The sequence below is a fragment of the Syngnathus typhle genome, linkage group LG14, assembly GCF_033458585.1.
Source record: "Syngnathus typhle isolate RoL2023-S1 ecotype Sweden linkage group LG14, RoL_Styp_1.0, whole genome shotgun sequence".
Taxonomy (NCBI): Eukaryota; Metazoa; Chordata; class Actinopteri; order Syngnathiformes; family Syngnathidae; genus Syngnathus; species Syngnathus typhle.
This window is the reverse complement of record NC_083751.1, coordinates 9,201,843-9,228,964: the sequence shown is the minus strand read 5'-3', so window position 1 is coordinate 9,228,964 and position 27,122 is coordinate 9,201,843. Positions and strand designations below refer to the sequence as shown.

The 27,122-nt window shown below is 45.3% G+C and overlaps 4 protein-coding genes across 4 annotated transcripts; all 4 read left to right on the top strand.

The window, feature by feature from the left end:
- The first annotated feature begins 3,756 nt into the window (after positions 1-3,756).
- On the top strand, positions 3,757-9,447 carry brdt (bromodomain, testis-specific). The gene is made up of 18 exons (XM_061297860.1): positions 3,757-3,939; positions 4,032-4,169; positions 4,685-4,823; positions 5,052-5,173; positions 5,312-5,743; positions 5,865-5,993; positions 6,229-6,287; positions 6,333-6,441; positions 6,555-6,754; positions 6,810-7,180; positions 7,352-7,483; positions 7,683-7,775; positions 7,980-8,038; positions 8,152-8,212; positions 8,393-8,496; positions 8,588-8,760; positions 8,844-9,051; positions 9,170-9,447. The coding sequence occupies exons 1-18, from the start codon at positions 3,757-3,759 to the stop codon at positions 9,233-9,235; spliced, it is 2,778 nt and encodes a 925-aa protein (XP_061153844.1). The 3' UTR covers positions 9,236-9,447.
- A 696-nt stretch (positions 9,448-10,143) lies between these two features.
- ephx4 (epoxide hydrolase 4) lies at positions 10,144-14,564 on the top strand. The gene is made up of 7 exons (XM_061298364.1): positions 10,144-10,491; positions 10,818-10,903; positions 11,403-11,560; positions 11,870-11,998; positions 12,200-12,303; positions 12,963-13,111; positions 14,007-14,564. The coding sequence occupies exons 1-7, from the start codon at positions 10,246-10,248 to the stop codon at positions 14,245-14,247; spliced, it is 1,113 nt and encodes a 370-aa protein (XP_061154348.1). The 5' UTR covers positions 10,144-10,245; the 3' UTR covers positions 14,248-14,564.
- A 1,449-nt stretch (positions 14,565-16,013) lies between these two features.
- On the top strand, positions 16,014-23,349 carry btbd8 (BTB domain containing 8). Its single transcript, XM_061298365.1, has 6 exons — positions 16,014-16,092; positions 17,903-18,349; positions 18,974-19,052; positions 19,116-19,231; positions 19,306-20,910; positions 22,469-23,349. The coding sequence occupies exons 2-6, from the start codon at positions 17,980-17,982 to the stop codon at positions 22,951-22,953; spliced, it is 2,655 nt and encodes an 884-aa protein (XP_061154349.1). The 5' UTR covers positions 16,014-16,092; positions 17,903-17,979; the 3' UTR covers positions 22,954-23,349.
- Positions 23,350-24,121: 772 nt separating this feature from the next.
- LOC133166483 (protein SPO16 homolog) lies at positions 24,122-25,363 on the top strand. The gene is made up of 5 exons (XM_061296416.1): positions 24,122-24,181; positions 24,473-24,566; positions 24,675-24,837; positions 25,001-25,079; positions 25,194-25,363. The coding sequence occupies exons 1-5, from the start codon at positions 24,122-24,124 to the stop codon at positions 25,299-25,301; spliced, it is 504 nt and encodes a 167-aa protein (XP_061152400.1). The 3' UTR covers positions 25,302-25,363.
- The last annotated feature ends 1,759 nt before the right edge of the window (positions 25,364-27,122 follow it).

The following is a 27,122-nucleotide window of genomic DNA, read 5'->3' as shown; positions in this document are numbered from 1 at the left end:
TTTGTTTGGGTCTGCTGGCTAATGTATGATCCAGATGTATTCCCCCCACCCCACCTCCCAAGCCGCAAATCCACCTCCACACCCTCCTCGCTTCCCTCGTCACCGGACTCTTCGGATGGAAGCCTCGTAGAAGTGTCTCGTTCAATAACCGCATTTGTGGCCCTCATTACTCAATTCCATTTTACATATGTGCCTCTGTATGATGACTACTGGCATTCTGATGCTAACTTTTAGCGACTGGAACCATTCATCCATCTTCTGTACCGCTTGTCCCCACGGGGGTCGCCCTTTATTAACTATATTTTTGGTGTAATTTTTTATTCATCAGGCAGTCTGTGGGTAATTCCAGAATTGGATGACATTTTGCGTCCCAACTGCATTGAGATTTACCAAACACTTGTGGAAATAACAGTTTTCCTATCAAGTCAAGTCAAGTTTATTTGTATAGCCCTAAATCACAAGCAGTCTCAAAGGGCTTCACATAGACAAAAATTGACAATTATTCTCAAAGCATCCCCTGATCTTAAGCTCCCAAAAGGGCAAGGAAAAACTATTACAAAACTACCGGGGGGAAATAAGAAACCTTGAGAAGGGACCACAGATGGAAGGATCCCCCTTTCAGGATCACCGGGTTGAAATGGATGGGCACAAATGATACAATATGAAAATCAATGAAATAAAAAGTGGATGTCCATGTCAGAGCGAAGGGCTGCCGAAGGAGCCCTCAATTGTCCTGGCAGTGTCTTCGAGGAGGTTGAGCTATGACATAAATTAATTGTATCTGGAGTAAAATTGGTTCCTACATTTTATTTTATTTACTATATAATTAATAAAACTATCGCAGAAACACTGCCTGAAATGGCTTATTTCTTTTGTCTCTTGTCAGAATCTGCGCAACCACAATGCCACCATCTTGTGGACATACTGACTTATTGTGACTTCTGCACACAAAAGTGCAAACTATGGCCAAATTAGACAGTCCACTCGATTAGATGCAAGTATTTGACATTTCCGGGTCCCAGCAAAAACGAAGGCACTTCAATTTAAAATTATCAATATTTCCCAACTAAAAATATGATGAAAACGAAATTTAAAATGGATGTAGGTAACTGTGTTTTTTATGAAAGTGAAATGGAAGATTAAGACCACTTTTTCATTTGGTGTGATTCTAGGCAAAGGTTTTGGCTTGACCTTCAACATAGAGCTTGTTCAAAAACTTTACTGTGTGTTACTCTTAGTATCTGATGTTAGATATGTTTTTTTTCATAATAGTAAATTTGACTTTTTTATTAACTATTTTGTTGGCTAAAGAATATATACACAAATGCCGTTTCTTTAAAATAAAACAAAACAAAACTAAATAGTCTTCATTATAAGAATGATCTGAAATCCTACAACATTTCGTGAAAACTTATTAACACCAAGAATGATGTAAAACTGACTTCATTTATTAAAAAGGCTTTTTGTAAGATGTTTGCTGTAATGTGTATTTTTTATTTTATTTTTTTCAGTATCATCTTGCGTTATTTTGTTTTTATCTGTCTGTAGTAGTTGATATGTGCAATGGTTAAATACATGTTTGAATATTTTTAAAAAACTGCCAGTTTGCAAATTCTTTTTTTTTTTTTAACTACAGACGCATGGTGTGACGTCATAGAGAGGGGACATTTATATGCTAATCGCGGTTATGCTAACGGTACGGTCTAGTCATTAAGAATGTCGGGACTTGATTAGTTTTTAGTAAGCATTTTCTACTCATGTTTGGGTAACTACTTATTAAAATAAGGCCACGAGAAAGGGCTAACTATTTTCAGCCACGTTAGCTAGTTGAGTTGATACTTGATATGATGTTACGTATCGTAATTAATCGTTATACAAACACAACAGCAAAACGTCCGCAGAAACAAGTTGAACATCATTGTGAGTTTCAGTCATTTGTCGGCACTGTAAACGTCAGTAGTGCTTTAAATGTGATATAATATGAATAAATCGGATTTGGGTGATATGTAGAACAGCCATGTTGGTTGGGGTCAAGTTTTGATTGCGTCACAAGGAGACGCCATATTTGTTTACGTCAAGAATGGCGCAGTTCCAAAGTTTAGAGACCTGCTTAAAAAAAACAATCAACAGGTCAGTATTTTTTTTCTTTTCTTCATCAAGCGGTATTTTGGCCGCGATAGTACCGTGGGCTCATTTTCGTGTGTTTCTTGGTCGGAAGTGAACACGTGTGTAGTTCAATGTCTGGTGGAATGCAAAGCTCGTGCACGTTTTTTTTTTTTCTTTACAAGTTGGTGTACCTTTATTGAATTATTTATTGGTTTATGTAACGAGTTTGCAGTAATTTGACAGCTTGTAGACGTGACCCGTGACACCTCCCGTATGATTCGGTCAAACAGCGTCGGAACTCCGCCTTCGAGCCTTCAGCCTTCTACCCGCTTTTGTACTTTCACGTGCCAAGAGTGACAGCCTTTCCAGATGTCTGGCTCTCCAATGTACCACTCTATTCTTAAACTGTTTCCACCAAATGCATTTCAACGTTTCATCCTATTGCTATGTTAAAAATAGTGCGTGACACAGTGGCTTCGAATTGTTTTTAGTTTTGTTTCATAACATTAAATTCGGATGCTGAAAAGTAAAGTAGCAGACGCGTGGTGTACAATTTGGACCAATTAGAAGTGGCAGCCTATAAATCGTCACCGTTTCCTTAGTTCAGCGGCCAACCGAGAGGAGTCCCGTGACGTGTAAAGTCAACGCGGGCTCGGTAAGCTTGACTTAGATTTTGAGAACTTTTCATTTACACTTGTTTACCTTGGTGAAAGTCTACATTACAAAAAAAAAAATCGACGAAGCCGTCCACCTCTAATTGCCAGCTTTCATTTGCATCAACCAGAGGTGAGTGATAGTCACCCGCTTCCACAGGTGTTAGATAAATACACAAAAAGTAACGTATATTGTGCACATTAAACGGTGAAATAAATCTAGTAGCAAGTCAACCTGGCAGCGTTATTGTTTTTTTTCTTCTTCGCAGACGTGTTGTGGAAATGATCACAAACGGAAGGCTGACATATCTAAGGCGACAATAAAGTCATGCCGCCGTTTTGAGGCCAAGGGCTCAAGTTTGAAGTCAAAATTTCGCGCAGATTTTCCGACTGTATGGCTAAATAAAGACATTGGATGGAGTGGTATCGGAACTAAAGGTAAATGTCAAAGGGGCGAGTGGAGGTTGCTTTCCCTCAACGATTTTGGCCTACGAGCTAGCAGCTAATCAATCGGTCAAGTTTTATTAATAACTTGTATTAAATGTATGTGTAAAATTGACTCATTCTATTCTAAATCATTCAGTCCATTAAAGTTTAAAGGGTTCAAAATATTCAACATGTCAAACTAAAATCTCGTTTTAATATCAAATAGTGTCATATTTTCAAGTGGTTTATGGTCCTTTTTAATTTGATGTCCATTAAGTCACTTCAAAAGCCTTTGATGACAAAATAATACTCGTAATTATAGCATTTGCTTTGTGTGTAAGATAATAATAAATTGGTCCAGTTCATCAACATAAAAACCACATAGGCCAGCGACATGAGAAGGAAGAATGCCTAGGGGGCTAATTTTCCTCAAGCATCTGCCTTCTTCTATCATCCAGCAATCGCGTGGTTGTTAAAGACTGAACTTCTCATTCCAGTTGTGCATGTGATGTGAATGACTCATCGCAGCGGAGGTGCATGCAAGACCTTTTAATGACCTTTGGCCAGCACCATGTCTGGTGTGGAAGTCTGTCTCGGCAACCCGCCTCCGCCTGAGGTGGTCAACCCAAAGCGACCAGGACGCACCACCAACCAGCTGCAGTACCTGGAGAAGACGGTGGTCAAAGCTTTGTGGCGACACCAGTTCTCTTGGCCCTTCCGCCAGCCCGTAGATGCCATAGAGCTGCATCTTCCTGTGAGTTTGACCTCATTGCGACTTTTTTCCTCCAAGTTCCCGTTCGTCAAGTTGTGCTGACATGCTCTCCTCTCTTGCTGTTTCATCTCCAGGATTATTACACAATTATCAAGAATCCAATGGATATAGGCACCATAAAGAAGCGACTTCAGAACAAGTATTACTGGAAAGCGATGGAGTGCATCCAAGATTTTAACACCATGTTCACTAACTGCTATATGTACAACAAGGTGAGAAAGCGTTACTACCACACACCTAAAAGAGTAAAAAAAAAAAAAAAGTAACTGACCTACCCCATAAAACTGGAATCTATTATTCATTCATTTTTATTTCTTAACCACAAACTGGTTGTCAAAACACAGTAATCTTTCATTTATTGCAGCGGTTACATTGCTGGCCAATCCCAAGAAAGTCCTCAAAGTAGTAACCAAGCAATATTTATACGTATTTTCAAGTTTAAAAAAAAAACAAAAACTCATCTGTAGTAAATTCAGTTGATGGGACATGATTTGGAAAGGCGCACACCTTAAGGTCACACTGTTGGCAACTGCTTTTAAGTGCACAAACAGAGCATGACGCAAAAGGATTTTATTTTTAACTAAATTTGCAGAAATATCTATTTTTTTAACCTTGTCATCATTTGGGTGTTTGCAGATTTTTGAGGATTAAAATGAAGTTGTGAATATTTTACCGGATTGACTATGTTTGGTTTTGATTGTTAGTGTCCATGTATTCCCGTCCTCAGCCCCAAGATGACATTGTTTTCATGGCCCAGACGCTGGAAAAGCTTTTTCTGCTTGAAGTCGCTAAAATGCCAACAGACGAATGTGAAGTCCTGCAAGACGCCACAAAAGAAGCAAGCAAAGGAAAGAAAAGCAATGCTGGTAAATTACGAGACAGACAATTTACTCTGGGTCTCTTTCACGTGGGGGACACAGACTCAAGACTTTGACATAGAACCCAGCAAGGTTTGCTGCGTGCTTTTACGCAGCAACATGGCATGAGACCATAAAATAATTTGATGCGAGGCAATGTCTGCAGAGGACAAGTCGCAGAACGCAACAAGATGAAAATCCTGTGATAACGTATTGGCGCTGCTTATTGTCCAGCAGGTTCGTTGAAGCCAAGACCGGTTGTGTCAAAAGTGGTCCTCCAGCAGACGGCAATGGTCATCCCGCCAGATGCACCTCTCCTGGAGTCACCTGACGCAGTTCCAGCACAGATGGATGAAAGTGTAAGTAGAGAAGCAGCACATTTAAATTCCACACCAATAGGGCTGCCACAAGCAATTGATCAATTTGGAATGGTCTTACTCTCCTAGTTTTAATTCGAATAATTTTCATGTTTATTTTTTCCTCTTTCCATCGTTCAGATCAACACAGTTAACAAGAGAAAACTCGACCCTGTCCCTTCAGCGGTAACAAGCAGCGTCAGTGAGCCGCCGGTGTCCTGCGCGCCGCCGGTGTCCTGCGCGCCGCCGGTGTCCTGCGCGCCGTCCTGCGCGCCGCCGGTGTCCTGCGCGCCGCCGGTGTCCTGCGCGCCGCCGGTGTCCTGCGCGCCGCCTGTGAGGACGGGCAGTGGGCGGCCCATCAAGGTGCCAAAGAAAGACCTCACCCCTCTGGAAAACGTGCAGCCAAAACTGTCCGAGCCCCTGCGGCACTGCGACGTCATCTTGAAGGAGATGTTCTCTAAGAGGCACTACGCCTACGCGTGGCCCTTCTACACACCCGTAGACACCGTGGGCCTGGCACTGCACGACTACCACAACATTATCAAACAGCCCATGGACCTGGGCACCATCAAGGCAAGTTTTAGGCTTTCAGGTGAGCCTTTCAAATACTACATGGATTGGGTTTCAAACAATCTGAGAGTTTATATTTATGGTCAAGTTCTAAATGCAGGATTTCAATTTTGTTTAAATCCAGAAAAAGATGGAGCAGCGAGAGTACACAGCTGCGAAGGAGTTTGCTGCTGACATCAGGCTGATGTTCTCCAACTGCTTCAAGTACAACCCTCCTGCACACGAGGTCGTCTACATGGCCAGGAAGCTGCAGGTAGACGTGCGTGTACCATGACCACAACACAAAAAAATGTCAAGACAAGCCTACTGGAACACCAGAATGGTTTATGGTTAATTTCACTAATTTATTTTCTTCTCAATTATTCCATCAGTTAATCAGATAAAAATTTATTTTGCATGAAAGTCTATACCAAAAATTGCATCTTTTCAAATGTAAAGGAAGTTTGTGTTTACTCGTTACTTAAAGGTGTCCTCTTGTCACAAACCAGGAGGTTTTTGAGGCACGTTACGCTAAGGTTCCACAGGAGCTGGCGGGATGCTGCGTGGCGTCGCCTCGTCGCCTCGATAAGCCCAAAGGCGAGTGCGTTGGAAGCCGCTCCATCTCGGCCCGTTCCTCCTCGTCCTCCGAGAGTGAGAGCTCCTCCAACACGGAGAGTTCATCAGAGGAGGTCGCCGCGCAACTGGCCAACTTGGAGGAGAAGGTCTGTCAAATATCCGTGATCTACCCGCCATCATTTAAAATTCCTTCCACAGTGATTAGGGAGCAGAGAATGCGCAAATGAGATAATTCCTCATTCTTCATTCTGCCGTGTAGTTGAAGGCGGTGAGTGCCCAGCTCAGGAGACTCACCGAGGACCCCTTGATGATTCCCAAGAAAAAGGACAAGTTGAGAAAAGAGAAAAGGGCCAAAGAAAAGGACATCACTCGACACAAATCTTCCAAGTATGAATGTTCCGTGGAGAAAAACATCAAGAATTCTGCTTTGTATGTATGCTTTGATATTTTTCTTAAGGGGTGCATGTGTGTGTTTTGGTGCTTATTTGAGCATTTTGTGGCATAACAGCAACAGGAGCGTGACTTTCCGAGACAAGACGACACCGCTGACTTACCGGGATAAGCAGCAACTCGGGCGGAATTTGGCAGCTTTTTCCTCGGGCAAGTTGGCAAACATCATCAAGGCCTGCGACGCCCCGTCGCCTTGCTTGACCTCCAGAGAGATGCCGACGGTTAACTCGGAGAAGATGAAGATGTCCGCGCAGAGGTGCCTGCAGAGGTTCGTGGTGGCGTGCCGATGGAAGAAATCTGGCCAGAAGGATTGCTCTGTCAAGAAGCTAATGGAGAGAAGCACTGAAGCAACGCATTCAGGCAAGTTGAAGGAGGCCAGGAGATTCAAGATGCTCATGAAGCCGCTGCCCCACGTAAAAAAGAAGAATGCAGCCGGTGAGAGATGTTTCAACCTTTGCCTGTTACACTTAACATGAGGATGAATTTAATTAGCAACCAACTATTCTGATCATCTACGAATACAATTTTGACATGGCTTTCAACTTTTGCTCGTTCGAGCAACCTCAGACCTCCTGTGTCCGCAACTGACCGTTCTTTTGCTTTCAGCCAAACAAGCTGATTCTCCTGACTTTATCTGCCCGTCAGCGCTCAGCGGTAGCAACTCGTCACCTACTTCCTGCTGTAGCGGCGACAGCGGCAGTAGCTCCCCGTCTTCTGACAGCGCTCGCTCATCTTCTGGTAAGCTACTCTGATGTTGCATTACACCAAACACAATCAGAGAATACAAGTCCAGCTGGGGATACAATTAAAATGGTGAAATGGATAGCTTCTCTGTATTCATTCCAAACTTTATATTGCTTGTCTGCCAGCGGGCAAATTCCAGAAGAGCGCTAAAGGCCGATGTCATAAGTTGACTGTGAAGGTAAACCTCTCCCAGTGGCTGTTGAGGCTTTGAAGCTGCCAGGGTGCCAACGACTGCTTGTCACGCTGCAGGCTGCCACTAGCAAGCTGACCCACAGGGGGCGCTCTGGTAACACACACTCCTCTGCTCCAGCTGCTGCTTCCAAGCTAACAAAAGCCAAACACCATTGGGGGAGTGACGCCGGCAAGACGTTGCCCCCTCCAGGTGACGTTTACATCTAGTAATTTTAAATGCAGTAGGGTTGTATTGAACTAATGCATTTGCAGTAAACCTTTATGTACCTTTTTCTAAGTATTTGTGTGTATTTAACAGACCTGTACCAAATGCCGTCTCCTGAAACTATACTGGTCTGGGCCACCACTGGCTTTGAGGTAACCCTGCTAAATATGTTGTACAATGAAAATCCAAACAAAAGTTTTAAAACCAAAGAAATGGGATAAAAACCTTTTTAACAGCCATATTGCTCATCTTGGCTTGTTTTTAGGCCCCCATCCTGTCACCGTTGGGGAAGAGTCCACTGCCTGCAAGAGATGACATTACAACTGGCAAGTCATCTTCCAAAACAACTTCTTCTCTTTGGGGATTTAAGAATTTTCATTTTTTGCTATTGAACCCAAAGAGCATATGAAAGAAACCAAAGAATTTTTCTCTACTAACAAGTAGCACAAAATGAAAATATTGAATAGCTTTACTGTTGAAATAAAACAAAACTTGTTTTGATCCAGGTTTCAAATGCCCTGAAAATGTTCCTGACAGTCAAGTGGCACATGTGACGTCATCTTCCAATTCTCCCATTAAATCAACCCTACAGGAAAAGAATCCTAAAAGCGTAAGTTCCTGCCGAACCCCCGATATAACATGGATGGACTTTAAATTGTAGTTCAAATTTCATGTTTTTGTTTGTTTGATTTTAATCTTAGGACATAGTTCTGAAAAACGCTGAGTCATGGGCCCGACTGATGAAGCATTCGTCCGCCATCCCGACCACCATCAAGTCGTCCAAAGAGAGCTTCCAGCAGTTCCGGAAGGCTGCCATGGAGAAGGAAGAGCGTGAGAAGGCGCTGAAGAAACAGTTGGAGGTTCCAGAAAAGCGGTGACAAAAAATTCTTAATAATAACCGCACCTTTTTAAAAAGTTTGCCTTTTGCTAATTTCACACATTGATCCTCAACGCCAGTCCGAACAAAAATCCGCCACCGTACAAAGAAGAGCTTCCATCTCTCGGGAGCTGCGTCCTTCTGGCAGAGACGACACCACACGTCCCCGGCACCGGCGAGCAGCCCACATCACCCGTGGAGACCTGGCTCGGGACCGCCTGGTCCCCCGCAAGTCGAGCGCGGGAGCTGGCCAGGAAGAAGGAGCAGGAACGTCGCAGACGTGAAGCGGTGAGAAAAACTGGAAACCCCTTTTTTGTTTACTTTTTTTTTTTTTTTAAATAGTCTTTAGTACATTCTTCAACTACATGTTTTTAACTTTCATCTGCTTTTGTGGTTTCCCTGATAGATGTCATGCATTGACATGACCATGCAGCAGGACATCATGACCACTTTTGAACTCAACCTGGACTAAAAAGCAAAAGTCCTGATGAGATTTACTTGAAACCTTGAGTCTCCTCTGGTGAATACGGCCAAGCCTTGCCCTTGAGAACTTCCGCACTCCTACACTTTTGGCACTTCTGCGTTTGGGGAAGGTCCCTGAACGTGCGCTGTTTGTTGTCCGCATAGTGCCTTTTTGCAGGTTTGTGTTATTGAAAAGAAAAAATGCACATATGGAAGTATGTCTGTGCCATCTTGAGTTTAAATTTGATTTTCTGATTTTTTTTTTTTTTTTCCTTCCCCATCAAAAAAGTCTGGCCTTGTGATAAAGATAAAAAATTAATTGGTAGAAAAAAAGAAAAGATTCAAATTCCAAAGTCAGATGGTGCAGTTGTACATCTATACATTGGCTTCTATGCACATGTGCCATTTTGTTTACAAAGAACACGATTTTGCATGCATCCTTTCCATTCACTGCTTTCTCTTGTTGTATGACACGCACCGCACTTTGTTGGCCATGCAGTCGTTCGCCTGTTTTGTATGTTGCGCCTTGAATACGTTTGAACGAAGAGGCTCGTTTGAGTTATGGGGTTTTTTTTTTATTCCCGAAAATAATAAAAATATTTTCACTAAGCAATCGGCATGGCCTTGGCATGGTTTGCGCATATGCGGGAAATTGCCGAAGGTCTGAAATCTGGGTGACTTTCTTTTATGAGCCGGCCCATCTGTTTAAGACATTAATTACGCCGAGTGTGTTTTTAAATTGACTTCAGTGTACTGTATGTTTATTCTTGCTGAAGGTCCATGTGTTTTGTGCACACCGCGCGCCACCAATAAGCGAATAGACGTGAGGTTGAACATTAACTCTTGATTGGCCCTAAACAACAACACCGCCCTCCCTCCCTTCCTTCCTTTCTCGTTTTCCTCCCAGTCCTCCGTCCCATTGAGCAGCTCGTCGTTTGGGATCCTCCCTCCCGCTCCTTTTCTTCTTCGTCTTCCTCCTCATCCTCTCCATCCGTCCGAGACTGGCAACGCGATGCAAAGATGGCGCATCCGCTGCGCACATCGCTGCCTCCGCTTCTCGTCCGCCTGGCGCTGCGCTTTAGACTTTGCGCCTACTGGTCGCTCGTCGCCGCCTTTTGTGCGCTTTGCGGCGCCGCGGCGCTGCTGCGGCTCTGCTGGAGCGCCATCGCGCGGCCGACTGCCACCTTCCGCTGGACGCTGCGTGAGGCGCCGCCGGCGTGTCTGCACGACACGTCCTTGGGCACACACTGCTATGTGCGCATAAAGGTAAGTGTGGGAGGCGCGTGCATGAGCTGTGGGGGCGTGTGTACAAAGGTTGGGTGGCGCGGTGCGTGCGCCTTGAGTCGTGATGGCTGTGGCCGTGCGCGTGTGAGTTTTGTTTTCGTCTGGGGCGCGTGCACACGTGTGCAACTCGAGTCCGAGAAGTGTCGTTGCTATTGCGTCATCAATTTAAGCAATGACGTCCACCTTTATTAGGTACACTTTTGAACTAGATTCCACAAGTTTTGCACCTTTTGATCTGTAGGAGGATTGGGAAAATCTGTGAGACTCAATGTCACAACATCTATTTTGTGTATCTTGCGTCCCCACAGGAGTCGGGCCTAAGGTTTCACTATGTGGCAGCGGGCGAGCGGGGCAAGCCCCTCATGCTCTTCCTGCATGGCTTCCCCGAGTTCTGGTACGTGAACCAGTCCACAAGCACCTTTGGGCGCCTTTTATTTTTTTCCCATTCTCCCCTTAACTGTTAAAAAATGCTTCTTGGAGCATCCTGCTTCTTCAAACTCCCTCACGGGTGCAAACCCTTTAAGATATCTGTCTCAGCTGCCGTTTGGATTATGATATGATGTAAGGCCCTTGTGGATTGGGGTCAAAGATGTTGTCAGGTTGCATCGCCGTCTCTTCGCAGCGTGCGGAAGACATGCCAAGATAATTTGGTTTTCCTTTCACGACAGAAATGGACATGTCATTTGGAAACTTGGAAAGAACTCGGTAAAAAAAATGTCCTAAATGTCGCTGTCGCAATGGATCCAATCATACTGACAACAGTACGTAGCAAGATTTTTTTATCTTGCCAAATATTATGATTAGGAATTTCCCAGGAACTGTTTGTGTTAGCACCACAAGTTCTCAAACTTTATTTCCACCACACATTTCAAAAGTGCATTGTCGTGCCGCAGGTTCTCCTGGCGCCACCAGCTGCGTGAGTTCAAGAGCGAGTTCCGTGTGGTGGCGGTGGACATGCGAGGCTACGGGGAGTCGGACCTGCCACTCGCTGTGGACAGCTACAGACCTGAACTGCTGCTCACCGACGTCAAGGACATGGTGGAGCACCTCGGTGAGCTCGCAGAGACGCGTGCTAATGGTGTAAGGAGGCGGTAACCATAGCAACCAGTTAGACTGGCGCTTTGAGGCCTTGAAACAAGTGACAGGATGCACTAAAATATGGTTGCCGTGGTTACAAGGTCATCATGTTTGGCTTAATAATAATAACTGACTTCACCTGCTCTTCTGGCCTTCCTTTCCTGACAACTTGCATCTCTGATGCCTTCCACTCTTTCCGCCATCTTTCTATTTCTTTTCCTCCTTTTGTCTGGTCTTTCCTTGCCCCCCTGATGTTTTTTTTCCTGTCGTTTTTGGGTTTGAGGCTACAACCGTTGCTTCCTGGTGGGTCACGACTGGGGAGGCACCATCGCGTGGTTGTTTGCCATCAACTACCCGGAGATGGTTGCCAAGCTCATTGTCCTCAACTGTCCGCATCCATCCGTCCACGCAGGTAACGCTCCATCTTTCTATTTCTCCGTCTCATCAAGGAGGAGGCTGGGCACACTACAGTGCTTTAATTATCAATGTTATGTTCCTTCCTCATCCTCACCTTTGTTGTCATCTTATTCCCTTCCTCCTGCTCCTCTTTGCCCTTGCCTTCTCCTCGTTCTTCCCCTCCCCGTCCTCTTCTTGTTGTCCTGTCATCGTTCAGACTATGCCTTGCGCCACCCCAGCCAGATGTTGAAGTGCAGTCACTTCTTCTTCTTCCAGCTGCCTCGCCTGCCTGAGCTCATGCTCTCCATCAACGACTTCAAGGTGCCCTCCCCCAACCTTGACTCTTTTCAAGGGCACAGCTCTCGTGCGTCGTACGTGCGTGCGTTTCCTATCGTCTGTTCTATTTTAAGAGTGCATCAGAGTGTAGGCTAAAAATAGACGCATAGAGGGAGAAAAAAAAAAGATCAGCAATCTTCTGTGGAAAATTCTTTATCCCTTATGAGTATTTCTAGCCTCTTTTATAGTGCAGCGCCCCAAAACAGTCTATTTTGTCAGGGTAGTTGTCATTGTAGTTGCTCACAAAAAGGCTGCATTAAACTAATTTTCTATGATCACCAATGGACAAAAAATCCCACAAGACAATAAGAAGGCTATGAAAATATTCTTCTGTTCTGATTAAGGTTAGATGTTCAAATAGTACGATGTCCTACCATTAATATTTGCCATTAAAATCCTAAATTGAAAGGCCACGTTTAACCAAAATCTTACCAGAAGAGTGGAACTCCTTGTTTGTGTCCCAACACCACGTGAAACTAAAAGATAGCATTACATAATAGGTTCATATGGGGCTGACGCAGTGTGTGTTTGTTGTGCTATCAGCAGGAAGTCAAGAGTAGGCCAAGTAAAGTGGGCACACGCTGCTCTTCCGCCCAAATCTTTTTCTCTGACTTGTGCGTTTTTTCTTTTGCCCTGCCACCAAGGCTTTGAAGGCCTTGTTTACCAGCCGGAGCACCGGAATGGCCCGGAAAGGAAGATGGCTGACGGCGGAAGAGCTGGAAGCGTACCTGTACGCGTTGTCGCAGCCGGGCGCTCTGACAGCCGCGCTCAACTACTTCAGGAATGTTTTCAGGTGTGGAGGTTAATAATGATTAATATAATATTAATACATATAGTCGAATGTGAATATTAATAATGTAATAATAATATAATGTCTATTGATAATACAAATCGTCAAAGTAGTGCATGGTCGAGTTTTCATTATGCTTTTTGTTTTGCATCCCTCGAGTGTCCTTGCTTAGGAGGGTCAGATGTTGCTCTGCATGCTTTGACACGGCCCATTATCGTCATGCGTCACCTTGAACAACTCATCGCACCCGTTGCCATCGCAACACGTCACCAACAGGTGCTGCCCTGCAAAAAAAAAAAATCTGGCTTTTTTTTTTTTTTGCCGGGGGTGGGGGAAGAGTGGAGTGGATAGTTGGTCTGCCGCACAGGTTCTGGGTTTGATTCTCGGCTCCGACTGTGTGCCCTGACATTGGCTAGCGATAAATTTATCCACCAGTCAAGGGTATGCCTTGGCTCTCACCCCAAGTCAGAAGTCATCTGGAAGAAACTCAACTCACCCGCTCCCCTAAATGTGGACGAACCTTGTTGTTGTCCTGCATGGCGCCCTCTAGTGTAGGATCAGAAAGAAAGTAAACGTTTATTAAAGCTGAGCAAAAAAAGCGCAAATGTTATTCGGAGCACGTTTAAATTAACAAACTCATCACACATGAACGAGCCAACCATCTGCTACCCAATCTTGCTGCTGCTTTTTATAGCACAGAACAGTGGAAAGGAGAAAATGTGTTGCCTTTTACTGCTGTTGTCTTGTGTGTGATTTTTATTCGATAATTTCATGTTCGATACGAGTAAGTACGAGTATTGGCATCGGTCTGAAAAAAACAGTGCTATCGAACAGCGTTAGTTCTATGCTCAAGTTCCACTTGACGTATTTGTAACGGGATGTTTTGATATGACCGCAGCTCTCTGCCGCTGAGCCATAACCAGGTGCGGTCTCCAGTGCTGCTCCTGTGGGGTGAGCGTGACGCCTTCGTAGAGCAGGAGATGGCTGAGGAGTGCCGGGTGCACATCCGCAATCACTTCCGCCTCAACGTCATCTCGGGGGCCAGCCACTGGCTGCAACAAGACCAGCCCGACATCGTCAACACGCTCATGTGGACTTTCCTCAAGGAAGGCGACAGCCGCAAGGGCCACAGGAACTGATGGACGGACGGGCAGACACTGGCGTTGCCAGGCAACAGAGCGATGACGCAACTGCCAGTTTCAAAGCACACTTTGAGGCGGACGTGGCTGAGAATGACGCAGGGACTTTTATTCACAGTGCATCCAGAATACACATTTTGTTATCTTGCACCCTTATTTCAAATGGATTGAATTCATTTTTTTGGAGGGCATTCCAAAACACACACTTCAGTCAAATATTTGGGGGTGTACAATACCTCCTGCTTTGTACCACCGCACACATTCCAAAGTTCACAGAGCCGCCATTTTGATTTTATAAATAAACACACTTCCTGTCACATTTTGTGGACTTCTTCTAAATGTAAACACCATTTAAAAAAGAGGTTATAAGCAAAACATCAGGAACAGAACTGGAGGTTCTGATACAAATAGAGTAACACAAAAATAAACACACACATGCTCACTCCACAATGTTTTATGTGCCACCACTCGAATTTCACTTCACATCAAGTTCTTTTTGTCCTATTTAAAGTCACGCAATCAGTCATATGAGAAACATTCAAACCGATTCGACATTTCACTGTTTGCATTCTTGACAACTGGGCCAGGACAAGAAGCGAAAATGGGGTCAGGAAAATAAAGCCCGGTCTCCTGCTGAGCATCCGCGGACCCAGTAGTGTTTCCAAAGTAGCACAATCCAGTGGAGTCCATGTTTGTCCCTCCGGGCTCAGAGACAAAGTGCTGTCCTTAACTTTGACCTGGCTGGATTTAACGCGGGTCGACTTCCAGCCAGCGAACTCTTGGAGTGGCCTGGGGCTTGCCAAGGAAACTCCGGAAGTTCACTTGCTTCCTGATATGTGGTGCGATGTGACACTGAGGTGAAATGTGATGCGATGCGGTGAAATGTGACACTATTGACACTTTTCAATATTTTCAAGCAGTATCTTCAGAGACAAGCTGTCAAGGGTGTACACTATTTAGTAGCCAGGTCAGGTATCAGGCGGCGATCCCGTCTGCTTCTGCATAATTGAGCCATATATCAGCTCGTTATCATCCAACTCGTTAGGCCGTATTTTTTATTTTCCTCCACAGGAAGGAAACATGAAGCTGATCTGATCAAAAAGCACCTTGATTCAATTTGTGCTCATCGAAGAAAAGCTCATTACGATCAGTGCCGAGGCCAGTCCCTGTTGTATACGTTTGTTTCAGTCTCCTTCCTTTCAAGTTTCACTCATTCTCTATTATCGCCAATTCTATTCAACAATTTCTAAAATATCAACATTATTTCCAATGATTCAGATAAACACTGATTTATGCTCATTTACGTAGCTCCTTTGTGGTGTTTTGCATTACATGTTAGCATGCTTTTCATTATACTGTACAATATATAGTTTAGTTGAACATGTAGAAGTCAAATGCTTAATTTGATGTTTACAATTTACAGTAAACGTCAACTGTGAGTGACAGAATGACAGCAGCTGACTGAAACAAACAAAGCAATTGAAGTCCTTGTCGGAGGTAATGGCCCGCTAATCTTGGGAGGTGAGTAGACGCTGGCCTCCCGGATTAAACCGGTGGCGGTCACGGCTAATCTGATACAACCCATACTCACATTCACTCGGTGATGCGTCTGTCTTCCGCGCCAGTGTGAATCTGAGGAGGGCGGGGATATGTGTTGCTATGGCGATGAAAGGTCCTTCCAAGCAGCTGCTGATTGGCTGACACAGCACAGCACCATTTTTCCATTCCTACCACACCCCTCCTCGTTCTCCTCACCCAGGCGGTCCAATCACCAGATGCATTCCACGCTGCTGTACTGCGTCTCCTCTGGAGCTTCTCGTGGGTTCTGGAGAGGAATCGGAGCAGGTGAGACGTCTGTGGAGTGGGAATGAGATTCTGATGCTTATCTTAGCTTGGTCATTTTATGGTTATTATTATTTGCTGCATGGTTTTAGGAAAAATCTGTGTGCGTGTGTGTGTGTGTGTGTGTGTGTGTGTGTGTGTGTGTGTGTGTGTGTGTGTGTGTGTGTGTGTGTGTGTGTGTGTGTGTGTGTGTGTGTGTGTGTGTGTGTGTGTGTGTGTGTGTGTGTGTGTGTGTGTGTGTGTGTGTGTGTGAAGGGGAGGTGACTAAAATGGTGCACATGATCCACGCGCTGGTCTGTGCGTGCTAAGGCGAGACTGAAGTAGCCCCCTGAATAATTCATTATGGATCTTATCGTTTGCACACCGCATGGAAAACACACAGACTACGTCACGAGGCATATTATTGTTACCACCGTATTAATAACTGTTCATAATAATAATGGGAAAAAAACATTACATTATTTGCGGAATTTGCATGAATGCAGTTTGGCTGCAGCATGCCGATCAATTCATTGAGTGAAGGGTTTTTTTCTGTGCTCAATGGATTGATTGTGTGTGTGTGTGTGTGTGTGTGCGTGTGCGTGCGTGCGCGCGCGAGTGAGTGAGTGTGCGTGTGCGCGCGCGTGAGTGAGTGTGCGTGTGCGCGTGCCTGGGTGCACACACTAAGGTTAGCTAAGCTAGTCAGTTCACTAATGATGTTCCTGCTATGCTTTGGACCAGAAGATTGTCGTCAGCAGCTCATTGGTAGTTGTTGTTACTTAATTAAGTGGAAGGTTAGTACAGCACATGGTGCGGTCCCTCTACGATGTTGTGTGCATCCACGTTTCCATCCCAGGACGCTTCTGATTTATCGGTTGCACCCAGTCTGCCTTGTTTCTTTGTTTTGTTTGTTTCTCCAATGTAGTATTTTTTCCCCTAATAGATTCTCACATCCATGTTTATGTTGCAGGTAGCTATGGGGCTTATTTGTTCTGCACGAGTTGCCTCAATTGAAGATTTCTTTAATTTACTCCAAAATAGTCCCTTCACCACCCCAATATACATTACTATTGTAAACCTTGCTTCTTTCTTCACAACAGTTCATTCTATAGCATTGTTTTCCACTCCACTTTTCCTTTGGAGTCATTGTCATACACCAGTCGCCTGCCTTGTTTATCTGTCTGACTCAACAATTAGAGTCGAGGCTCGTGCACAGAGTTTCCGATTTCCACACCATCTCAAATGCACCAGTGCCATGACATCATTGTTCTAATGTTGCCAGGAAAGAAAACACTCAACTGTTGGTCCAGCGAGCTCACCCATCCAGAAAATGTTGAATATGAATCCTTTGTGCAATTAAAGCACAATTAAAAGTAATCAATAAAAATGTTAAAATTCTTCTTTTAACGCATTAGCATCAATCCTAACATTAGTACGTCTTTTGACAGGCAGACAACGCTGCGTGCTGTGCTGTAAGCACACGTACTAATTCCAGCCCTTGATTGCAGAGGTTTGCCACGTGACACAAATAGCAAAGCCAGCTTGAGCGCATCAACGTGGAATGAGCAGCAGATGTGCCGCCAAGGCGGATGAGGCAGGATGGAGAGCACCTCGCAGTCTTTTATTGATCTACGTTGGGCATCAGAAACACTCAGCGGCCACTTCATTAGTACCACAAAAGCGCTGAGTGATTTTTTTTACAATTAGTACCACCTCAAAAGCAGAAAGATGGTCAGTGTGAAACGTGTTTGTTCACAAGGTGATGTCGCCAACAACTACTCTAACCACCATTGACTGTGACTCTCACGCAGTTTCTGTTCTTTTGTGTCTTGAGGAGCACCATGAGTCGCTTCTAAGATGTTCTCCGTCTGCTGAGTTCAAGTGTCTGAGTGCACTGATTACACTTCCGCCATGAAGTCGGATTCTCTGACAACCGTTCATCCATCGGGAGATGCACAAACCTCCAAGGTGAAGCTTACCAAGAAGCCTGGAGAGCGGACCACTACGGCAAAGCCAAAGACAACATCGACCGGAACACCGATTCTGAACGGCACCGCTGTGGGGGCCAGGCGGGATGTCGCCGGTCCGGCTCGCTCTCGTGTGGCGAAGGAGCCTGAGAAGAAGGCCAATCCCGGGAGCAGATCCAAGACCTCCCCTCCAAGCTGCGTGTCGAGACCTCCAAGAAGTTCTGCGCAACAAGCCGCCTCGTCAACGTCGAGCGGCGTCTCGCCAGAAAACGGCGGCGGCAGGAGCCCTCGAAATGGCACGACTTCCATTCCAGGTGTTGATTTGTTATCTTGACATCATTGAAACTGAATGACAGAGGTGAGAATAAGCCGTAAGCAAAAATCCCAAGTTAAATTGGTCAATCAAGTAGGTCAAGCTGGGCCAAGTCAATCAAGTAGAGCATTCTAAGTTTACGACAAGGGATGTTTAAAATTTGCCAAGTCGTGTCACTACAGCGTGTAAGCAAGCAGAGATAAATCACTCAGGCTGCTGTCGGTCTGCCGGCAGCTGCTCAACCGCAGACGTGGCCTAAGCCCTGCACAGCTGCTACCAGACTGCAGGGACTCGGTGTGTGTGTGTGTCGGGTTGACTGAGCACTTTGAGCGTTTGCGGTTTTAGAAGCCGCTTAATCCTGATGTCATCCCTGATAGCATTATTCAAGGCCTTCTGTACACAAGCACTTGAAACACACAAAGCAGAACCTCCAAGGGGGATCACAATCCGTCCTGGTGCACTAGTAAACCAACCTTCATTTTATTTGGATTTACCCTCAACTGGAAATGACATTTTGACATCTTGTTGCTGGCTATTCTATTGCTATCAGGGCAGAGCAGATGAACAGCAAGTGTCCTTCTTTTGTCCTCAACATGCGCTCTTGCGGTTTACAACCGTGTTGTAGGAGCAAAGCCCAAACAGCAGGCCAAGCCACCGAACAAACTTGCAGCGACCAAATCCGATGCAACAAAGCAGAGCAGCAGGTGAGTTTGCTGAATACATTGTTAGAAATTAAACCCAATGGTTGGAATGGTTTTGTCCATCAGCAGTCCCGGTAGCAGGTCCAAGGTGAAAGTACCGCCTGGAGCAGTGGATGCCCCTGTGGCTGGAGCAGTGAGAGCAAGGGCGGACCCCAAAGGCAAAGGAGTCCAAGACAGTAACGGTCAGATTTGGTGCATTTTACATTTTACAGTCAAAATGGCCTTTTAACAGCTACCTTCTCTTTTTGGCGTTTAGTCACCAAGTATGGGTCTGTTGGGAAAAAGCAGACTTTTCCCAGGAAGGATTTAGATGGCCCGAGATCCTCTGCGCTGAGCAAACCACACGGGGAAACTGCCAGAAGGGTCTTAACCTCAGTTTTGGCTAAATCCTCTTCTAAACCAACCAAAGTGTCTCCCACATCGACTAAGCAGCCGTTCAACAAATCAGCACCAAAACTTAAAAGTACCACAGAATCGGAGGGACCTTCACCAAAAACTGGAGTAACCATCAGAAGTTCTAAAGGTCAGGGTGCTAAGGAAAATGGTCAAAGTTCAGACTGTAAAACTGAAGAGGTGGACAGCGGCGGCGCAGGGGCAGATAGCGCTGCGGAACTCGTGGCACCATTGCCACCAAAAGGCCAAGATTCCCTCAGCCCCCATCAGGACTCAACTTCTTCCGTTGTCCAGAAGACTGACCAACAGTCCACAAATGGCGCAAATGAACCTTGCGTAGCACCGCCAGCAGTAAGATCCATTGCCGTGGTTAAAATGTCTGACAGCCTTACGGGGCTTCAGTCACCGAGTACGCCTGGGGACACCCCCTGCAGTGGGGCAAGTACCAGCACTCCCTTAGAGGATTCCTGGAGCGGCGGCATCCACCCACAAGTTAGCCCTGCATCAGAAACGGGCAGTACGCACTCAACTTCCTCGGACGACATCAAGCCCCGGTCGGAGGACTACGACGCAGGAGGTTCGCAGGACGACGACGGGTACAACGAACAAGGCGTGTCTAAGTGCAGCACCATGCGCTGCCGCGACTTCCTCGGCCGCAGCAGCAGCGACACCAGCACACCTGAGGAAATCAAGATGTACGAGGCCGGCACGGCGCTGAGAGTGGACGTCCGGCTGCGTGGCCGGGAGGTGGAGACCACCAGCGAGGAGGAAGGCGCGAGGCCACGTCCCCGGTCGTGGTTGCAAAGGGAGGAACGGTCAGTGACCGCCGAGACGCCTTCCAGCGTCCCTGAGCGGCAGACTTCAGAGGAGGAGGACGATGATGAAGAGGAGACAGAGGAGGAGAGATCAGAAGTGGAGGTGATCCCTAATCAGGGTCCGACCGAAGCCTCGCCGCCCTTTCAAGGGATCATCAACCCGGCCTTCGATGATGACGCCGCGGACCCGGAGAACGAGCAGCCGGACTTTCAGTCTACATCCAACTTCCGCCGCTCTGTTTTGCTTTCTGTGGATGAGTGCGAGGAATTGGGCTCTGAGGAAGGCGGTGTTCAAACCCCTCAAGACCACGACGACGGAGCCACTTCATGCGACGTTTTTGAGTCGGACTCCGTCACTCCACAATGCCACCGCGCCCCTTCCCATGAACACTCCATGACTGCGCACCAGCCGCAAGGTGAGGAACCGCAAGAAAGGCCCTTGAAGTTCCTGACGGAGAATCAGGAGACGCAAAGCCAAGGGACCGATGGCCCTCCGCCGAGCACCAATACCACCAGAGACCCCCCGGCCCAGGAGCGGCCGTGTCACCTGGACCTGCGGCCGCCATACACCGATGGAACCAAGAAGACCGACTTACACCTAGACTTAAATGAGCCGCACAAGATGGGGGACTCTCCCTTACAGTCTCCAGCAGGTAACGTATGATCTATGGACTCTCCCTTCCTCCTCCCCCAAAACCATTCTCTGCGCCTGACTCTTAGACCTGTACCCACCATCCCTTGTGTAGAAAGAAGGATATTACCACTTCAGACATTCAAGTTCAAATTCAAATCAACTCCCATCTCCGCGGCTAAACATCTGCTCTCATTGCAACGCATTTGAATTTGCAACACTGATATCCTGAATCAGATCCCGCCGGTGAAGGGGCGGGGCCTTTCTGACAAGCACCCTTATATACAAACGCTTTCTCTTTGTGGTTCTTTTCAGACCACGCTGCATATTTCCATGTCCGAGATTGCCCCGTGTAGCATTTTGGTGGTGAAATGCAACCCACGAACGACACCTGTTAAATTGTCTAATAGAGGCTCCGCCTCCCACCGAGTTGTTTGTTTTAGGTCATTACCAAAGCATGGGAAAATCCCTCAAGGCTTTTTAGGCGATTACGGAATCTCACCCAGCTTTAAACAATTTTGAACAAGCTGGAAAATATATGAAAAGATATCAAACTTTGACCTCTGTAAATATTCTAAGGTCAATTCTTCCTCTTTCTGCTATCTAGCGAACTACAGAATAAGTACCAAAATTTAAAAGAGAAAAAACAGTGCTTGTTAAAATGCTATACGTGATAACATCTTTCAAATAAATATGTATTTTTATTGAAAAAAAAAAAGGTAAATTGTGTAGCAGACAAAAAGTCAATTGAGCTAAAGAAAATGTTGAATCTCCCGCTTGTTTAAATTGTGCACCAAGTTGTCTTTTGTTTTGTTTTTGGTCTTTTTTTATTGTTTGGCTCTGCACACATGCATGTTGCTGCTTTCCCTTACATCCATATTATTTATGTTGGTCAGTTTTGGTATTAGATGTGTGTCCTGGTGTTTAAAACAAGAAACAGTGTTGTTGTTTGCTTATGCTGGCACTGTTCCTCCTGTATCGTACATTTTGTCCCCTTCCTTTCTGTCCAAATCCTCCGAAAACTACAACACAGTTTGCCAATGAGAAGAGTATATAGTCATGCAAACTAACAGTTTGCCAATGAGAAGAGTATATAGTCATGCAAACTAACTTTATTTTATATTTTGTGACACACATAATTTCCATCCAATGCATGGCTTATTGCTTTGTTTGAGCATTTGGATAAAAAAAAAAAAAAAAAAAAAAGATTTCAAAGGTGTTCTTTTTTTCTGTAAAAGGGGTGTCCAAATTCAGTCCCAGGGGCTATTTTGTGCCCCCCCCCCTTTCAAAGTCAAGTCAAAGTCTGCTTTATTGTCAATTTCTTCACATGCCAAGACACACAAAGAAATCGAAATTACGTTCCCACTATCCCACGGTGACAAGACATAGTACACAATATACATACAAGTAAACAACACAAAAAAACTAACTCTCAACCCTTGCTTAACCCAGGCATTTTTATTCCTTTATTTATTTGTGAGTTGCTGACAGTGATTTGTCTCTGAAATGTTAAAAAAACAAAAAGATGCACAGGGCTGTGACACAGTTTGTCATTTTGCAATATTGTCAATTGTTTTTAGGCGACATTGCTTGTGACAGATTGGATCTAGGCGACGGCAAACCCGAGCAGACGCCGTCCAACAAAGCCCTCCTCTCCCCCATTTATGAGATGGAAGCGGGCGACGCGTTCCTGCGCCGCTCAGACAAGGACACAACGGGACAGGGAAAGTTTGAGGACAAAGGCAGCGAGTTTGCCAAGCGGGACTGGAGTCTTCTCAGGCAGCTCCTCTCGGAGCAAGAGTCCAATCTGGGCGTGATCAACCCGGTGCCAGAAGAGCTGAACCTGGCACAGTACCTCATCAAGCAGACGCTGTCGTTGTCCCGAGACTGTCTGGACGCCAGGTGCTTCTTGTCCCCGGAGAGGGAAACCTTCAAGCGCTGGGCCGAACTCATCTCGCCCATGGAGGACTCGTCCACCAGTATCACGGTGACCAGCTTCTCCCCGGAAGATGCTGCCTCGCCGCAAGGGGAGTGGACCATTGTGGAACTAGAAACACACCATTGACCTTGCGTCCACACGTGTGAAAAGTAAAGGCATATTTCATCTTGGTCCCCGTTTATTCTAAAAAAAAATTTGTTTTTTTAATTTAACCTCAGGCAGGTTCATCCACCTGATTTTCTGTACACATGTTCACACCCGATCGTCCGAATCATTCGGTGTTCTCATCGATTCTTTTCGGGAAAACTGGCTACAGGCTTGCATTGTGTGTGTTACCAAATTAAAGATGTGTGTTTATGTAGAGCTGGAACGGTTCATATGGTCAAGACACGTAATACGGTCAAATTGCGGAACAAGCCTTGGGTTTAGCTTCTCAAACTTTTTTCAGTGACGTACCCCCTTTGAAATATTTCTTCAGCCAAGTACCCCCTGACCGGCGCAACACATATTTGGTCGAAAAGAAAGAGGTACAGCATTGTCCCATCAGTGTTTGATTTATTCTAGTTAAACAACTTGTAGCAATGTACCTGACAGACATATTTATGTTTCAGACATTGCATAGAGAAACACAAAAGATAAACAGTAAACAGTGACCATGCACCAAGAAGGCATAAACCCTTTCAAAACTCAAATACTGTATGCAGAATCCTGCTAATTTATATGAATCGTTCCAATCGTAATAATCTCTTGCAAGGAAATAAAATATACAGAACTAAAAATGTGTTCACAAAAATAAATTAACTTAATTATAAATAAATAAGATCGTGTTTACAAAATAAATGGATAACTTTACAATCAAAGATTTGCTCATAAAAAAACTCTTTTCACGTACCCCCATTTGAGAATGTACAATGTAGGGGTGGGTACAATCCTCAAGCTCGCTGATCATGTCAAAGTGATAGCTGTTGAACTGCAAAATGGGGTGTGGTTTTTCTATCGCTCTTATACCGGCGGTATAATACCGCAATTGCTGTCTCCGCCGTCTCTCATGATAGATAGATAGATAGATAGATAGATAGATAGATAGATAGATAGATAGATAGATAGATAGATAGATAGATAGATAGATAGATAGATAGATAGATAGATAGATAGATAGATAGATAGATAGATAGATAGATAGATAGATAGATAGATAGCTAACTGGCTAACACAGGGGGCAGCTAACAGCTCTTTTTTTTAAGACTTTGTTGTGGATATTCGTTTTACCGAAATAATATCATTTCTTTTGGTGATGGCGGCTGATGGAGAAACGAGGTGGACGACAACTATCATCATTAGCACTTCACTGCAGGTACGCAACGGTCAAATATTTGTCGACTGAAACCGATATCTGTGATTTACCGTTGTACTTCGTCAATGATAACTCTTTAACTTTTACCTAGTCAAAAAAAGACATATTGTACATGTCTTTTTACTGGAGAAAATGAATTTACATTTCTTTAAATCCAAGTACACTTTCTGTAGTTCTGACTCGACAGAGAGTAGGTCATTTCTGCTCCGACAAGTATCAAACTGGGAAGTTTTAGTATGACTTGAAGACATTTTTTATTTTGCTAATGTTTTGTTTTGGGTCCCCCCTCAGAGTCATGAAACCATAAGGCTTCTCCGTGCTCAACAACACCGAATTCGCCTGTCAGACAGTGTGGAGTGCGGATCCTTCATTTTTCCTCTGTCTGGTACAACCATTTCTAAATGCTCTTATTAGCCCTAGCAAAAGTCCAAACTGTTTTTCTGTCGATTCGTTTGCATTCTAAATATAAACGGTTGTGTGCTACTACGCATAGGTACAGCCTTCAAACTGGTGGAGCCTGAAAATGTCAAAGATGAGTCGGCGCTCGTGAAGCAAATCCAAAAGTTTGCGCAGGTCCACCGCAATAGTTTTGTGCTGCTGGACGCTCCTTTCAACGGGAAAAGACAACTGGACATCCTTTCGCTCATCCAGCAGAAGTAAGAAAAAGTCACAGAATATTAGCCTGGGTTAGGGTTTTAAACTGGGGCAGCTTTCCAGAGTTGGCATGTTAAGCAATGAGCCGCCAAACTAAACGTGGAGAAAATGTGTTTTTTCATTATTCTCGCTGCAGAACTTTGACTTTTTTCTCTTATTTTACAGATTCTTTGGCAGTCACCTCCGCATCTTCCCAGTGCAAAACAATAGCGAAATCCTCAAAGGAATGCTGACTATTGCAAAGGTTAGGCTACATTTGCACTTTGGCCACGGCGGCCCTTTTGCCCGAAACTTAGCTCACCGTAGGATTCAAGCCATTATTGTTCTTTCAATTGTATATCTTTTTCCCCCCGCACAGGCCACGAGCAAGCCTCACGTGAACCGCATCCGGCACAGGATGACTCTTTCTAAAACTCACATCATAGAGAGGAGCCCCGTGTGGGACATGCTTAAAAAGCTCACCTAAACACCAGGGCGAGCGTCAAAAATTTCAAACGTTATCGTTTAAACAAATAACGTGGTCGGGTTGAGCCGGTCTGAGTTTTTGTCCGCCGCAGTTTTCTCAGAGCACAATGATTCTCTCCGTCAGGTCGAAGGTCACGAGATTGCTCTGTGGAACCTATGTTCAAAGTAAAAAAACAAAAAAAAAACCTCATGTGATTTAGTGTATGCTTATGTGCGTGTGTTTTTTTTTACCTGGTGCTTTACCTCTGAGGACATTGTGACGGTCTTACTTTGGAGGGATATGCTGGTGCAGGATGACGCTCTGGCCGCTAGAGGGCAGAAACGTCACGCAAGTCATACTGATTTAAATGAATCGGGAGTCGGCGTGCGCGCATGTGTGACAAAAAAGAAAAAAAGGGAACTAGTCTAGCAGGAATCTGTAGTTAAAAAAGTAATGTAATCTTACAAAATACGTTTGTTGTTTGTTTGTTTTTTTGAGGAGGGAATTAGTTTAGCGGGAATCAGTGTGCTTAAAAAAGATTTGGAACACTCAGCGGAAAATGTAGTCATTCTATCAACAACCCAAAAACTTGTTAAGGCGTGGCGGCAGCGGCCCAGACCCAACCGGCCATCCTCTTCCAGCTGGGGGGGGGGGGGGGGCACTATACCCAATGTCTCGGACAAAGCATCGGGCGTCGCCCGTGACGTCCTGCAGAACTTGCAGGACTACACGACGAAATAAACAGCTCGTCCAGCTTGTCACGCTCATGTGCGAACCCACCGTGGTCACGTGAGGGTGCAATAGCCGCTCGGATGTGCTCGCACGAGGGCGGCCCTACCAATAGACACACTAGGCCATTGCCTAGGGCGCCAGTTGGGGAGGGAGGAGGGCGCCGCAACCACTCGAAAAAAAAGAAGAAAAAATCTACATTTTGTTGGTGGTTGCAACCACCCCAAAAGAAATTGTGGTCGTAAAAAAAATAAGCCCCTGGTTTATTGGGAGGGACAGAAAACCATATCCCCAAGCCTCTACAAAACTTGCACTTGTGTACTTGTGCACCCCAGCCTCATCCGTTCCTTGCGAGAGAGTGTTCTCCAAAGCAGGGGAAGTCCTTTCTAAGAGGAGAAATCGCCTAAATCCCAAGACCGTGGAAAAAAAATATTGTTTTCGAATCAAAACCTATAATAACAGTTGCACAATCACAAGTAGTCAGTCATCTTCATCCATAAGCACATCAGTCTTTCCTTGTTAAATCACAGCAGCCCTTCAAAACAACATTTATTCCGCCAACGTTGTTACTGTCTGAAGATATTGATGGTATTTACACTTTGAAACACGATATTCTACTTCCTACGCGCGAATGCACACGCAGAGAGAAATTGTAGATATTGATGGTATTTACACTTTGAAACACGATATTCTACTTCCTACACGCGAATGCACACGCAGAGAGAATTGTATTTCGTCATGAAGCAATCGTGAAGCAAAATGTGAAGGTGAATGTAATTGTCACTGAATTACTCCTGTAGCACGCATCTTTGACCAGCAGGAGGGTTTGCATGCCTCGAGAAATGAACCTATTTGAGAGCCGCTTGGTTGGAATGCCTCAAAACACAATGAAGCCTCGCGGGCCCGTCCGTCGCCTTTAGGCGAAAGGCCACTTGGAGGACGCGTGTCGTCCGTCGCACCCTGAGTTCTTTTATTTGCGTAATTGCATCGACTGAGGGGTCCTTGAGTGCCTCACGCCTCCACCCCGCTCGCCACAAAGCCGCGCAGCGCCTCCAATCCAGAAAGGCCAAATATGCAGAAGACTCGTCAACTTTCAAAGCGTGCTTTTGGGGC